The following is a 14,927-nucleotide window of genomic DNA, read 5'->3' on the forward strand; positions in this document are numbered from 1 at the left end:
AGCCACAAGATACACTCAGTATGGGTGAGTTGTTTTAATAAAACACAGTGGCACTATTAACTCTCCCAGCTACATCTCAGGTAGAGGACTTTGGCCCTGCATGCAATTACCCCTTGAAAGCCCTGCGACAAGCCTACAGGTAGACTTCATTCTGGTTTAAAGATGAGGAAATTGGGAATCACAAAGTTTAAGTATACCTAACATCACAGAGCTAATGAATAAGTGATAACAGCCGGTTTGAACTTCAGGGAAGTAAGTAGCCAATTGGCTGGGGTATTAACTTGGTAAATAAAGTTCTTATTCTTCCCCACAATGTTTTGCTTAGAATTAGTACTCCATTCTTTAAAAAGAAAATACTGTTCTTTCCTGACATAAAATTCAGCATTTGTCTAAGAAGCAGAAGAGTTTCATAGAGAAAATGCACTACAGGGTTTTAACTAAGAAGTGCTGAATATTTAATCCATATTTCCAATTTTTGGTCAGTGGTATAGAAACAGGCATGACCCCAAATGGCTGAGGCAGAGGGATCTCCCCTGTAGGTTCCTTGCGAAGGCAGAGGCCAGTGACAGAGGCTGTTTGAACTGTGTCAACAGGTGCCATGACGCAGCACAACTGCGGCTCAGTGGCCACAGGTCAATATGCAGAGGTGACAGCGGCTCCCCAGTCCTCCCTCTGAGCCTCAGTGGCTGGTCTCGGAAGCCTTGCCCCAGGGATGCTGGGTCTACCCTCCTGAGACTCACCACAGCAGTCCTGCTGGAGGCCCCTGGGCTGGGCTTTTGTTTTATCTAAGATGCCGAGACCATCTCAGAAACCCCTTTCTCACAGACATCTGTGATGACTCCCTCTCCCCAAATCGACCAGTTTGCTGCTATTCTGCATCCTTTTAATCCAATCGTCTTGACCAACAAGGCAATCTGCATCTATGATAACGGCCCAGAGCAGAAGCCAAAGATCATCTGGCCTCTTCTCTGATGACTGGATCAAAGATTAGAAGATCATTCAGTTTGTGTTTTCTTGTCACTTTCCCCCTTTTTAATTTTCTTTGTGATGCTGGGGTTGTCAGCCCACGCCCGTGCACTCTGGGCAAGCACTCTGCCACGGGGCTGCTCTGCTCCTCTTGAAAGAACTGTTTTAAAATTCAACTCAGGCCAAGACACCAAAGAGCTAAGTCTTGTAGGAGGAGAGAACAGACCACAGTGTTTGGGGGACACAGTGCTATCTCTTCTTCACTGCTTATGCTTTCCCTGGTAGGTAATTACAAAATGAGCCCAGACCAGTCAATCCTGCAGAGAATGGAAGAGGATGAGGCAGTGGTGGTGTTGGTGGAAGGGTATTTATGTAAGAAAAAGTACTAGAAATGGCTCACACCAACACGGCCAGAGCCCTGGATGGGAAGGGAGTCATCTCATGGAAAAGAGAAAACTCTGAATCTTAGGTGGAATGACCTCTGCCACCCCTCCAAGGTTCTTTACTTTAGAGTTAGCTAGAAATTGGGAGATGAGTGTTTAATTCCTATTTTGAACCCTTGGGAATAAGCCACAATTGTGGATGGGTATTAGATTTTTCTTTTACTTTAAATTGGCGGATTGGGTTTTAGATCAGTATTTACTCTGAAGACTCAGGTGCATTATTCTCATGTACCGGGACAATGGAGGTGAGAATTCATCTGGAAGCACCACTGTCCGGCCTGTTGTGCTCCCGGTGATAAAGCCGCCAGCGACAGCAGCAATACCACTCAACCTTTTCTGTGCTCTTGGACGTACACGTAAGAACAGTCATCGAACTGTAACCACTGATAAGCCAATGGGGCTGGGTCAGAGCTGGGCAGGACATAATTGAAAAGAACATTTTCCAGTCAAGAACAGAGTACATAACCAGTCTGGGTGAGGCACATCTATAATCCCAGCAGCTCAGGAAGCTGAGGCAGGAGAATGGCAGGTTCAAGACCAGCCTCAGCAACTTAGTGAGCCTCTGTCTCAAAATAAAAATTTGCAAAAGGGCTGGGGATGTAGCTCAGAGGCAGAGTGCTTGCCTAGCATGTGACAGGTCCTAGGTTCCATCCCCAAAACCACTGAGGGGGCAGGGAGAGAGAAAACAAAGCACTTCTGTCAGGCAGAAAACCCCAGCTTCTTCCTGACGTCAACCAGATTTTGCCAAAGCAGCAGCACACGCACAAACAGCAGCACTGCTAAAACCAGCCAAGCTCCTGCATGCTGAGGCCAGCCAGCTAAAAACCTCTGTCCCATTGTTTGTGCAGGAGCTTCGTCTGGAACCACATGAGAGGGAAGAGAATCTTCAGATAGGACCACCAGGGGGACGACCACCAGGCAGACAGGCTGACTATCGGGAAGCCACCTAGCAGCAGAGTGGAACGCTGTGAATGCGGTGGGGCCACCAGCCCTGTGGCACTTGCACCAGAGTGTGTGGGTGTGCCCCAGAGGTGAGCTCCACTGACCAGTGGAACTGGACAGGGTGGAGGGGACAGCGCTTGTACATAGGCGAAACCACGCCAGAGAGCCGGGCCTGATCTGAGATGCAAATCCGAGCCAGGCCAGGGATGAGTGGCAGGCTGGCTGAGAGGGCGGGAGGGATCGAGGAATGCTCACTAAGTTCTCACTGGCTCCTTGGGGTTCGCTGTGATGAGAAGGGAGCAGTTGGATAAAATCAGAAATCTGTGATCTGGGATGGATGAATACTGATACCACGGGAGTCCTCTGAGGGTTAAAGAAGAGACATCCAAAATTCTACAACCTCATCAGACGAAACGAACTCTCCCCGAGTGGGCGTGCCTCTACCTGGAGCCCGGAGTCCACACCCTCCCGTCCCATCCGGGCACCTCCCATAGCCAAAAAATAAAGACTTGATGCTTGGGTGTGTGGTTCAATGACTCACTAATGTGACTCTGAGGACGGAACAGCACTTTGGAATGTCTTCTAGGATTCCTCCCTCTTGGTGGGCAGTGGGGTGGGCGGAAGCTTGCTTTCTAGCCCTGGTCCGCCCGCTCTGCAGTGCGGAAAGCCCAGGGGCTCATCTAAATGCCTAATGCTCAGAGGAAAAAAAAAAAATCACTGAACTTCTAAAACTATTTCCTTACTCCATTTTTTTTTTTTCGTAATTTTATGCTCTTTATATAAATTTATGACACTTATTTCTTCGGTCTGATCTTTTCTTTAGAACTCATATTTATAATTTAAAAAAGGGTCCCTGAGGCTAAACATCCATAAAGAAGGATGAATAAAAAGGTCATAATCTTGAGTCGTTCAACAGAATCACCGATTCCACATGCCAGAGATCTGACGACAGTTCTCCAGCCGCGCCCAAACTCCTCCAGAGGCTTTTTTGGAGACGGACAAAGTCACTATTTCAGGGGAGAGGTCCGCTGTGGAAAACAGTGCCGCCCAGCGTCCTATCGGGTAGAGGCTCCCTGGGTCAGGGTCCTGGAGGTCCCCCTGGCTCAAGCTAGACTGAGCTTTCTTAGGTGCCCCAGGAGAGAGGGAGAGCGAGACTGGGTCACAACCACAAACAGATTTCCTCAGGTGCTCTCGAATGTCACCTAACAGTTATTCTTGGAATCAGTTCTAGTCCCAGAAATGCTTCTTATGCCTGGCAACAGGGCAACTTTCCTGTATGGTGCCCCAGGCCCACATCTGGGAACTGGAAAACCAGGAGACAGAAAGAAGGGGCAGATTTATAAATCAGCAGGCAAGGGAAGCCACTGGAGTGTTTTACTGGATGCACACAGGTGTGTACAAGCACGGAGGAAGAGAGGAAAGGCACCCGTCCTTAGGACACAGAGGAGAAGCTTTACATGAACATTGAAAACCTTCTGGAAAGAGGGACCCGGCAGCATTGTTGTAAGGAGAGAGCTTTTTTAGAGAACGGAGGCAGATGGGGGTGCAGGTCAACAGAACCCATAAACACTTCACTTTCACTATCACTTATAATGAGGTTACTTGTCTTTATTTATTAAATAAGTCTTTGGGGGATATAGTTTCCAGCTGAGTTTACAGTAAAACGCTATAACTTTCATCTCCCCATTAGATTCTATTCAAAATTCCTGGATTCCTATTTTCTTGGGAATTTTCACACTCTCAAGAATTCAGAAACAAAAGGATCAGTAGCGGGCAATTTTGCTAAGTGAGGCTGCTGAAGTCATTTAGTAAGTACCCGCGGACCAAAACAGGTTGTCACAATCTGCTGGTCAACAAGGGACCACCGGCTTTCTGGTTGGACCCGAGGCAGGAGACCATCTTGACCTTTCCACCATTGCCTCCCGTGTCAGGACGGGCCGTTGTGTTGACCTAAACCTGAGAAGGACACTGGACGCGTCCAGCTCCTCCCGGAACCATGCCCGAGGAGGAAGGCCGGGCGCTGGAGCGGGGATGGGACTCACCGTTGCTGTTCAGGGTCTTCATGATGACCTCCATCTGGGCGAACTCGTAGTTGTAGTCGGGCTCCGAGGAGGCCTCGCTGGCCGCGTCCAGGTCGTGCTCGGCCGGGCTCGTTTCTTTCTCCAAGTCTTTCAGCCAGTCTCGCCGTTTCCTCTTAGGTAAGTTAATTCTGTGGGTGTTTCACCATGGGAGAAAGTCAACTCGTTTGAGACTTACACAGATAAGAGAAAGAGCGCCTCCAAATACTAGAGGAGAGGAAGATCGTTACCTAAAAAAGTGGTTATTTCCCCACAGGATTCTGTCACCGTGCCACAGCTGAGTGGCACTGCACACCAGAGCGCCGTTCACACAGGACCTGAAGGGGCAGAGGACAAGGTCAGGGAGCAGAGCAGAGAGCGAGACCCAGTCTGGCACTCAGAGAGACGACGGGGGGAACTTTCTTAGGAGATGTATTCCAAGGACCAAGTGAAGAAGGAACAACAAAATTTGTTGTAGAAAAGCACAATCCAATGACCATGGGCTGCCAACAGCCCTTGGAGAGCAAGAGTCTGATGCGAGGCACTCCCAGCGGAGAAGAGAGCATCGCTGGTGGATAGTTGGTCAACATTTGCAAAAACCAAAATCATGCACTAAAGGAATAGCTCACAACAAAAAGCTTTCCTGGTAATGCAAAAACACAATAAAAACTAGAGGAAGGGATAATTAATTACAGTCAATCTGTTAAGGACCTTCAGGTGAAGTCTGATGATGAAAAATAAGGGACAGTATTTTGAGTTTAATTTTCTAAGGAGTTCCTCCTTACATATGGTCTCATGGCCTGAGTCCTATTCTCTCGAGGCCTCGAAGGCTCAGGGTTGTGAAATAAGTAGAGCTGGAATTCACACAGGCAAGGAACCACTCCTTCATAGAACGATCTCAACTCTGGTGACTGAGGACACCCTGACAATCACAGAGCTGGCGCTCTTCAAGGACAACAGCTCCAATTTCCGCAAACGGAAAGCAAAGCCTGAGCACCCGGCATCCTTAGCTCTGATAAATGAGAGAGGTGGCCTTCCCCTGGAAAGAAGGCCGCAGGAAGGCCGTCGCCATGACCCCTTACCTCGCGTTTTCTTTCGGAGTCAGAGTGACGTCTCCGTCGGGGGCGATGTCGATCTCACAGTGCTCGGGCTGAATGCCTATCCCGAAGAGCTGGATGTCCTGGGAGGTGTCCGCTCCCACCCTGGTGTGATCCTGGTGGCACAGCACAGGAACATGAGAGCCCCACTCTACGAAGTGACCCAGCAAAAAGGCACCATGACCACCGTCAGCAGCCCAGCAGCCTACGTGTGACATTAAACGAACAAATGACACCAACCGCACCACCCAGGGTACCTGGAGCGTCGGAGGTCCAAAGCTCACCTGAACACATTATAGTTAAAAAATCTTTAAACGTCACAAAAAAGTTTCTGGTCTATAGTGATCATGTACTGTTTTAAAACATAAGGAGATTGGACTTGAGAGTGAATAACGTGAGTCCCAGTTCTGAATTAACTATTACTGTGTAAGTGACCATGAGCCACTTCTCCCTCTGGGCCCCAGTTTCCTCTCCTTTTTATTGGGGTAAAGAACCAGGATAACATCTATTTGACCTGTGTGACTCCTGGGTAAAATTCTGTTTAGATGTCTGCATTCACAGTGAGAATGTTTTGAAAACAGCTAAATAAATTTTAAAATCACTAAAAAGCAGTTTATAGAAAGTCATATCTTTATATATAACTTTTGCTCTTTCATTGATCCTGGGGATGGAACCCATGTAAGCATGAGCTCTACCACTGAGCTGCATATGTAATATAACATTTTAAATGATACAAATAGCCAGGTGCGGTGGTGCACCCCTGTAATCCCAGCAGCTCGGGAGGCTGAGGCAGGAGGATCATGAGTTCAAAGCCAGCCTCAGCAACTCAGCCAGGCCCTAAGCAACTCAGCAAGACCCTGACTCTAAATAGAATACAAAATGGGGTTGGGAATGTGGCTCAGTGGTTGAGTGCCCCTGAGTTCAATCCCTGATACCCACCCCCCCAAAAAAATAAACAAATGAAATGATAGAAATAGCTGTTTTTCTAATATGAATATGATACAGAGTATTGCAGGTCATGAGTTATACAATGTACAGGTGAGCGTTTTAAGAACTCTGAACCTCAGTCACACCAGAATTGGAACTACTGGAGATTCAGTCACTGTTCATACGGCAATATTTTCAGCTGCTCTACAAATTATTTAATCATTATGATCATTGTTATAGTTTGGATCTGGTCTTACCCCCCAGACTCATGGGTCAAGACCTTGGTCCTCAGCTGGAGACATGACTGGGAGGTGGTGGAGACTTCAGGAAGTGCAGTCTAGTTGGAGGAAGCACGTGACTGGGAACATGCCCTTGAAGGGTATGTTGGGACCCTGCCTCCTGCTTCGGCTTCCAGGTCACCACCAGCCGAGCAGCTTCACTGACCCATGTGCTCCCTGCCATGATGCACCTGCCTCACCACAGGCCCAGAGTCAAAGGGGCCAAGTGACCATGAAGGCTCCGAAACCAAGGGCCAAGATAAACGTTCCTTCCCCAAGTTGTTTTTCTCAGGTATTCTGTCGCAATAGGGAAAAGCTGACTAGCACAATAACACTTCCCTACGCAACAGAAAAGTGAAGGTCTTGGCTTTTCAGAATTAAAAGATCAGAAGTAATTCCTTACCCCTTAATCATTTCCTAAATAAACAGATCCTAAATCTGCCAGTAGAGGCTCATTAAGTCAGAGGTTATTTACCATATTTATCTCTGGAAGGTGCTTGCTGCAGTTCTAGCTTACTATCCACTGTACTTCACAGATTCCCTAGGCAGATCAGAACCCTTAACAAAGTACCTGTCTAGCCCTTCGCAAGCAGGGAATCCCTCTGCACTTCGAGATTCAGGCATGTGGACCGTGTGAGTGTGTTGCCTTCCAGGCCCAGGGGCTCAAGCCTCGACAGTTACTTCAGTACTGCCACATATATTTATATACTATGTAATTTGGAGTGTGCATGCGTGACAAAGTGTGCTCAATGGTCAGCTGAATGTCCTGGTCACTGGGGGACCTGTTTCAAACAGATTTCCTATTTCTTACTGAGCCGAATAAGCCAGCAGTTCTAAAAGTGAGTTCATGAGAACCTTTAGGGAGGTCCACGAACCCAAAACCACTTTATTAAAAACATTGGTTATTTCCTCTGCTCTCTCATTCATCACACATGGACACTGGAGTCTTTGGAGGCCACCCGATGGGTGGTGATGTAGCTCTGGAGACTAGCTGCTGTTTTGTTTGTTACATTTGTCTTTTAAAATGTCCTCAGTTTTAATGTCTAATGTAATAAACACAGATAAAACCTACGGAGTCCTTGACACTTTTAAACATTATAATTGGGTTCCAAAGTCAGGCAGTTTGAGAATAACCACAATAACCTGTCCAACATGGTCAGGGTACATTCTGAAGCCAAGGTGCCAACTCCAGGGGGCCACACTTAATGGCTGACTATAGGACCAAAAGTCTTTTCCTGAGGATGAAGGTTTAGAGAAGAGAGACCTGGAAGCCCTTTGCTATCTACTCTAGAACTAGGGTCTAGACTTCAGGCTCATGTTGATCTTGAGATCTCCTTAGAATTACTCAGAAGCCTAAGAGAGTCTCCAAGGCTCCTCAGGATCTCTGTGGCAGGACTCTGATATTCTCAGAATCCTCATCACCTCCCATTTGAGTCTTTCTCCTAGGTGGGGCTCACCTGGACACCCTTAGTGGCCCACTTGTGGCATCTGACACCTGCACAGCAGGGGACCTCACCCCAACTGCCCAGCCCCAGGTGAAACCAAAGAGAAACTTTCCATTCGCAGGTGATCAGATTACATGTTCCACTGTCTTGCTCCTAATGAGGGTTAAGCTGGATACAAAGGCAAAATCACGGAGACAGGCGTCCAGGTTCAACCGGGAGCTATCCGTGGATGATTCAGGAGCGCAACTCTTCAAAGACTCTCACCTTTAAATAATAAACCAGAAGCTCGTTGAGAGCAGGGTCTGCGTTCAGGTTGACGAGGTAGCACTTGTCGTCTCCCACCTTGATGCCAGACGTCTCCAGGGAAATGCCCATACTCTCGAGCTGCCGCTGTCGCTCCTGGGCATTAAAAAAAAAAAAAAAGACAAAAGCAGGGAAGACTATTTGTTGCTGTATCACAAGACGTATCCATGGAAAGAGTAAGTCACTGTTTCTGGGGACAGTGCCAAGGAGATGACACATTCTACTCCACTGAACCAAGTTTACCGAGAGCCTGCATGGTGTGCCATCTTGGGTCAGTGCCATAGGGCACCCAGGGTGAACCAGACTCCATCTCAGCCACGAAGGAGGTAAAATCCTGGCAGAGGGGACAAAACCACACAGCCGAATCTAGAAGAGGAGCGCACTGTGCCCTCAGGGGAAGGAGACTGTGGTGGGTCCAGAGGCTCAGGAAAGGCTGCAGGAAGTTCCTGAAGCACGAGAAGAATTTCAACAGGAGGAAACGGAGGAGCAGCGAGAGGAAGACGGGTGTAGGGAAGCACGGTACAGACTCTGGCACAGTGCTGGCCTGGGGGGCCGAAAAACCCTGGCGCACAGGGAAAGGCAGAGGAGACAGTGGAACAGCAGGGTGGGACCTTGGGGTTGAAGGTCTGAATTCACTCATTCACTAATTCAGTTAATAGTTATTTTATAAACTTTACAAAGTGGTAGGTATTGATCCAGGGCTGGGAATGCAGCAGTGGCTACAGCAAAGTCCCTCCTTTCCTGGAAACAAATATTTCAGTGGGAAGAAACAGGCTATAAAAACCAGCCAAGTGATAAACAGAATTCCCAGTGGAGTTAAGTGCTATGGGGACACATGAAGCAGTGTCAGGAGACAGGGAGGGGTGTGTGTGTGTGTGTGTGTGTGTGTGTGTGTGTGTATGCATGTGCATGTGAATTTTATCTGTAAGAAGCATAAGCACAGTAACTGTTTTTAAGCTACTTCATTGGGATAGTCCAATATTTCTGAATGGTTAGGATTAAAAATGTCCATGAAATGCACAGTATAGATTCACAGCATATGCACTTGGCAGAATTAGTCCCTGCTTTATATTTCAAGTAAAGTTCCTTCAGCATTTTTTTTCTTTCTTTCTTTTTGGTGGTACTGGGGATTTAACTATGGGGCATTGAGTTAAACCCCCAACCCTTTTTAAAATTTTTACTTTGAGACAGGGTCTTGCTAAGTTGCCCAGGCTGGCCTTGAACTTGCCATCCTCCTGTCTCAGCCTCCCAAGCTGCTGGGGTGACATCATAGAGCATTTTCTAATAAGCCCAAAGAATCAAATGCACTGAACAAATGACTGTTCTATGTATTATAAACTGAGAGCCGCCATAAGGGCCCTCCATCTCATGCTTCGCCGGGTGATCCCAAAGGCAGAGGGCAGGCCCTGGAGGGGTGAGAAGAGCGTGAAGCCCGGTCTGCTCAGGGCAGTCCCCAACACTTCTGGCAGGTGGGACCAAGCTGGATGGATGAGAGACATGAAGCTGGTGTCCAGCTGAGCTCCGTGGCCTCTAGCTGAGCAGAGAGACCCTTAGGACTGAGGACAGTGAGTGGCTGCCCAGAAGACAACAAATCCACTGAGAGAACCAGGTCTGAGAGGCCTGAGTGACCAGGCTACCTGTGCGATCTCCTCTGTCTTCCTCAGCTTCTCTTCCCACGTCACCGTTAGTTCTTTGATCAGCTTTTCAGACTCTTCAAGCTTCTCCTTCAGTTCGGGAGCCTTCATGGCCTTTCAAGTGAAAGCAGAAACATGTGACTTTCAAAAGCCTTCCCGCATTATGTACAAGACACACACAAAGGGGTCCTTATGTCCTTGCTGAGCAGGGACCAGTAGTCTGTTGGAAGCAATGAAGTTTCGCACTCTCAGGGTGGGGCTTAGGCCTCTGTTAATGACATGGAATCTAAGAGGCCGGGCTGCCTCCGCTTCAAGGAAAAGAAGAAACACCAGTGCTCTCAATGAAAATGGGACAGATCACAAGTGTCACCTTAGGGCAGAGGGTGCAGCTCTGTGGTGGAGTGCTCGCCCAGCATGCACGAAGCCCTGGGTTCCATCCCCAAAACCACACTCCCCCAAAGAGTCATTTTATCTGTCTTACTTAAATTTCACACTTAAAGACCTAAAAGATGCTAACATTCATCTTTGGAATAAAAAGGGTTACTTAAATTTCTTTTTCATTAAGACAGAGAGCAACACATACCACCAATAAACAAACTCCAGCTACCTAAATTGACTCGGAAAAGTGATGATTCTTCTCATTTATTTTAAAATTTGAATCTGGGCCCTTTACGCTACTTTTCTCCATGGATGGTAATGTACATTTTGCCTGTTTATGATTTGCCTGGAAGGAGGGTATCTGATTAAAAGAGCAGAAGCTTCCCTTTGGATTTGTTCAGTAAGAATAATTAAGGGGTCCAAACAGAGATATTTGCAGCTTGAAAACGTGGGGGGCTTTGCTTGGCAAAGGTTTGCTTTGACACTCTGTGGCATCATGAGCTCTACAGAGCACAGCCCTGTGAACAAGAACGATGGAGAAGCTTATTCTAGAAGCTGGGCTGGAGCTGGCCTGCTGGCTGAGCAAGCCAAGTCTCCAGGTACCACCAGGGCCTCGGGGACTTTCAGTGCTGGAGACAGAGGGACTCCCAGGAAATTCCAGGTGGACCCAGGTGGCTCCTCTTCTCTTTCCCTTGACCAGGCCCTGCTCTAGCTATCTGGCCTAGATGATACAGTCACGGTGGAAATCCAAACCCAGAAACAAGAGGCAGGAAGTAGCAACTCTGCCTCTAAACAAATTTCAGAACCAATATATGTGCCTTCTGGGATCATGACTCTTTTTAAACTTCATCAACTTTTTGGTTTTTCTGGTGTTTTGCTAACCCTTCTTGGCATCAATAAAGCAATTATGCTTTATGATATAACATAAACTAGCAGCATTTCCTGGGCCCTCACTATAGGTGAGGCATCGTGCTGAATGTTTTCCAGTGGGATGAGGAGTTAAGGATGAAAAAATTAATAAAACACAGGCTTCCTGTACTTTAAGAGCCAACAGACTGGACGAAGAAAAGGCAGTAAAGACTTACAATGCAAGGCCAAGGTCACCAATCTCTGTGTCTGTTTTGTCTCTTGTTGATTACTTTTTAATTAAATTATGCTGACAGATAAAGAGTATTTAATGAGTACCCGGCACATAAGCAATCAATAAATGATGGCTATCACACTCCTCCTTCAATTCCAACTAGACTGGTGTCAGAAGACAGTGGCATGAAGAAATGTGTCAGGTGTACACTCGAGCCCTGGCCTGAGGAAGCTTGTGACTTCAGATACAGTCCTTGGGCTCTGTCTCACCCTTTGCACATGAGACGATGCCTCACCCAGCAATCTGCAAAGAGCAGCACCTATGTAAGCATACGTGGTTATTCAGGTTTGGGAAAAGGCAAGGAATATGGTAACAATGCAAAAATACTGATTTGATGGAGACTGATGTAAATGAAAAAGGAAAAAAAGAAAAAGAAAAAAGATTCTGGAATTCTTTCCAATGCTTCATTATCCATGGTCACACTATCTGCCTGACTCAACATGGGGTTAATACCCAACTTCTTCGAAAATTGCCAGGGCCTGCGATGTTAGGGAAACACCACACTAGTTCTCAGGATGTCACACTAAAGTACAAGGGCCAACCCATTTACTGGAGGAAACAATTAGGAAGTAGCAGGGAGGACCGTTTGTCTCTGGGACTGCATGTTGCTAGGACCGAAGTCATGTTTGGTCTCACAATGCTCAGAACAGAGTAGATGCCAATGAACACTAAAACGTCGAGTCACATGTTGCTGACCCAGAACTGCAAGCAAGCACATCCTCACCAGGTGATTCACCCCCAGGGGACCTCGGAAACGGAGCATCTGCCTGACTTTACCTCGGCCTGGGAGAGCTGCTCCCGTAGCTTCTCCACTTCCTCCCGCAGTTCTCGGATGACTTTGGCATTGGGGTCCTCATTCACCACGGCATGGTTCACAATCCGTTTGGCTCGATCTGCGTATCTTAACGTGGAGAGGGTCTCCTCATAGTTGTCTGCTGCGGGGCTGATGGTGGCGATCATGGAAGTCTGGCTATTGCCCCCCAAATTGTCCTGCAAAAAAAAGAGCATATTAGGGAAGCCCATTTCAGGCACAACACATTCGATGAAAGCAATAAATCTGCATCTGTGATATTATTCTGTTTTTTTATATAGTACTAGGGATTGAACTCAGGGTCTGGCACATATTAGGCAAGCACTGTTCTAGTGAGCTAGACTCCCAGCCCTTTTTATTTTGAGATAAGGTCTCACTAAATTGCCCAGGCTGGCTAAGAGCTTGTGCCAGATCTTCCTATCACAGCCTTCCAAGTAATTGGAATTATAAGCACGTGCCACCAAGTGTGGCCATGACATTATTCTCGATGAAAATGTTATGGGGAAATGTGTCTGCATTTCACAAATAATTTTTATGACAAGATAAAATGTGACCTCCTTATATTCATAGCAATGAATAATGCCTGTCAAATAACATTATAATAGAATAAAAAGCAAGAGAGTAGTGTTCCTGCATTCCTAGGACTTTGGATCACAGTGCTGCCCCAAATAGATGCATGTATATTTGGTTAGCTCTGCACACATCTTTCAGCTCTCACATCTGAAATAGCCAATTTTATTTTTATTTTTGATTTTTTTTTTGGTACTGGGGATTGAACCCAGGGGTGCTCTACTACTGAGTTAAATCCCCAGCCCTTTTCATATTTTATTTTGAGACAGGGTCTCACTAAATTGCTGACACTGGCCTCAAACTTGCAATCTTCCTGCCTCAGTTTCCTAAGTCATTGGGATCAGAGGCAGCCACCACTGCACCCTGCTGAAAATGACAATTTTTAGGTGGAGAAGAACACCAGAGTGATGGATTACCTTAAGAAGCCAAGTGAGGACTGAGTCTCGATAAGGCACAAATTTGTTTTTACCCTTGCCAGCAGCCTGGTCTGCTAGTGATGATATAACCAGCCCTAAGGTTGTCAGTGATCTGCCGAGAGAAAAGGAAAAATTAGTTTACAGAATATCCATTTTGCTTTCATAAAACAGTAATTTTCTTCTGTGTATAAAATATGGAGAACAAGCAGTACAACAAGAACTTAAGGTCAGTGCAATCAACTCTCCATTAATTTGCCAAGAATCAAAGAAAAACAAAATGTAACTCCATTAATTTTTCCTTTTTGTGTGTGTGTGTGTGTGTGTGTGTGTGTGTGTGTGTGTTTTGTTTTTTTGGGTTACTGAAGATTGAACCCAGGGGTGCTCTACCACTGAGTTACATCCCCAGCCCTTTCAATTTTGAGACAGGGTCTCACTAAGTTGTTCAGGGTCTCACTAAGTTGATAAGTGTGGTCTTGAATTTGTGACCCTCCTGCCTCAGTCTCCCAAGTTGCTAGGATTACAGACGTGTGCCACCGCCCACCTCCTCCCCCAGCGTAACTCCATTAATTTAAAAGAATGAATTTAAAATTCAGTAAGAAAATACTGTATTCAATCACAGAACCTGTGTGTGCAGCATAGGTATTTAAGAACTTGGAGACACACATTTAAAAGATAACATCAGGCAATTTTAACTTACTACAAATATTACAGTTAAAACTCTTTTTTTCTTATTCATTTATTATTATTAGTAGTAGCAGTAGTAGTAGCAGTAGTAGTATGGGGATTGAACGCAGGGGTGCTTTACCACTGAGCTACATCCCAACCGTTTTTACTTTGAAACAGGGTCTCATTAAGTTGCTTGGGGTCTCACTAGATTGCTAAGGCTGGTCTCAAACTTGTGATCCTCCTGCTTTAGCTTCCCAAGTCATTAGGATTACAGGTATGCACCAATGTGCCCAGATTTATTCATTTATTTTGGAACATATGGTTGTAGAAAAACAAAGAACTACCCAAGTAGAGAAGAGCATCTGGCTTTTTTTTTTTTTTTTTTTTTTTTTTTTGGTGCTGGGAGTTCAACCCAGGACATTGCACATACCACCAAGTGCTCCATCACTGAGCTGCACCCCAGTTCCATGCCCCCTCTTCCATAACCTGGTACTCAGAGTGCCATCGGATGATGTGGGACCTATTTAGATCATCTCAGAAGCCCCTCCGCCAACTGAATCAGACCCGCACACTACGTTCTGACAAGTTGTGGCCATGCAATAATCCAGGACACGTACATTTAGTTGTCTAGGCTTATCATTCTCAAAGTGTGGTCCTGTGTCCAGCAGTAATCCCATCACTTGGGAACTAGTTAGAAGTGCAGATCGGAAGCCAACCCCAGCTCTTCTGAATCAGAAACTTCATTTATACCCAGCAGTGTGCATTCTGACAAGCCCTCAGGGTGATTTTGATGCAGGCTACAGTTTGAAAATTACTAGCTGAGGATAATAAGCTTTCTTTATTTTTGTGGCTA

General features: G+C 46.4%; 1 protein-coding gene across 10 annotated transcripts in view; it reads right to left on the reverse strand.

Moving 5' to 3' along the window:
- Positions 1-14,927, reverse strand: part of Kif13a (kinesin family member 13A) — a 183,835-nt gene that overhangs the window by 51,051 nt on the left and 117,857 nt on the right. For 6 of the 10 annotated variants that reach the window (XR_007109350.1, XR_007109351.1, XM_047557232.1 and 3 more), the window contains exons 10-17: positions 13,409-13,520; positions 12,389-12,601; positions 10,096-10,206; positions 8,420-8,554; positions 5,491-5,621; positions 4,660-4,746; positions 4,394-4,560; positions 2,236-2,355 (exon numbers count right to left, since the gene is read on the reverse strand). Coding sequence is in view for 8 of the 10 variants with exons in the window: in XM_047557232.1 (XP_047413188.1) it covers positions 2,236-2,355; positions 4,394-4,560; positions 4,660-4,746; positions 5,491-5,621; positions 8,420-8,554; positions 10,096-10,206; positions 12,389-12,601; positions 13,409-13,520 (1,076 nt within the window). In the remaining 2 variants the exon portion in view is untranslated. The remainder of the gene's footprint in view (positions 1-2,235; positions 2,356-4,393; positions 4,561-4,659; positions 4,747-5,490; positions 5,622-8,419; positions 8,555-10,095; positions 10,207-12,388; positions 12,602-13,408; positions 13,521-14,927) is intronic. The other 4 variants (XM_047557238.1, XM_047557236.1, XM_047557240.1 and 1 more) reach the window with 1 other exon arrangement.

This window comes from Sciurus carolinensis, chromosome 7 (genome assembly GCF_902686445.1).
Source record: "Sciurus carolinensis chromosome 7, mSciCar1.2, whole genome shotgun sequence".
NCBI classification, from domain to species: domain Eukaryota; kingdom Metazoa; phylum Chordata; class Mammalia; order Rodentia; family Sciuridae; genus Sciurus; species Sciurus carolinensis.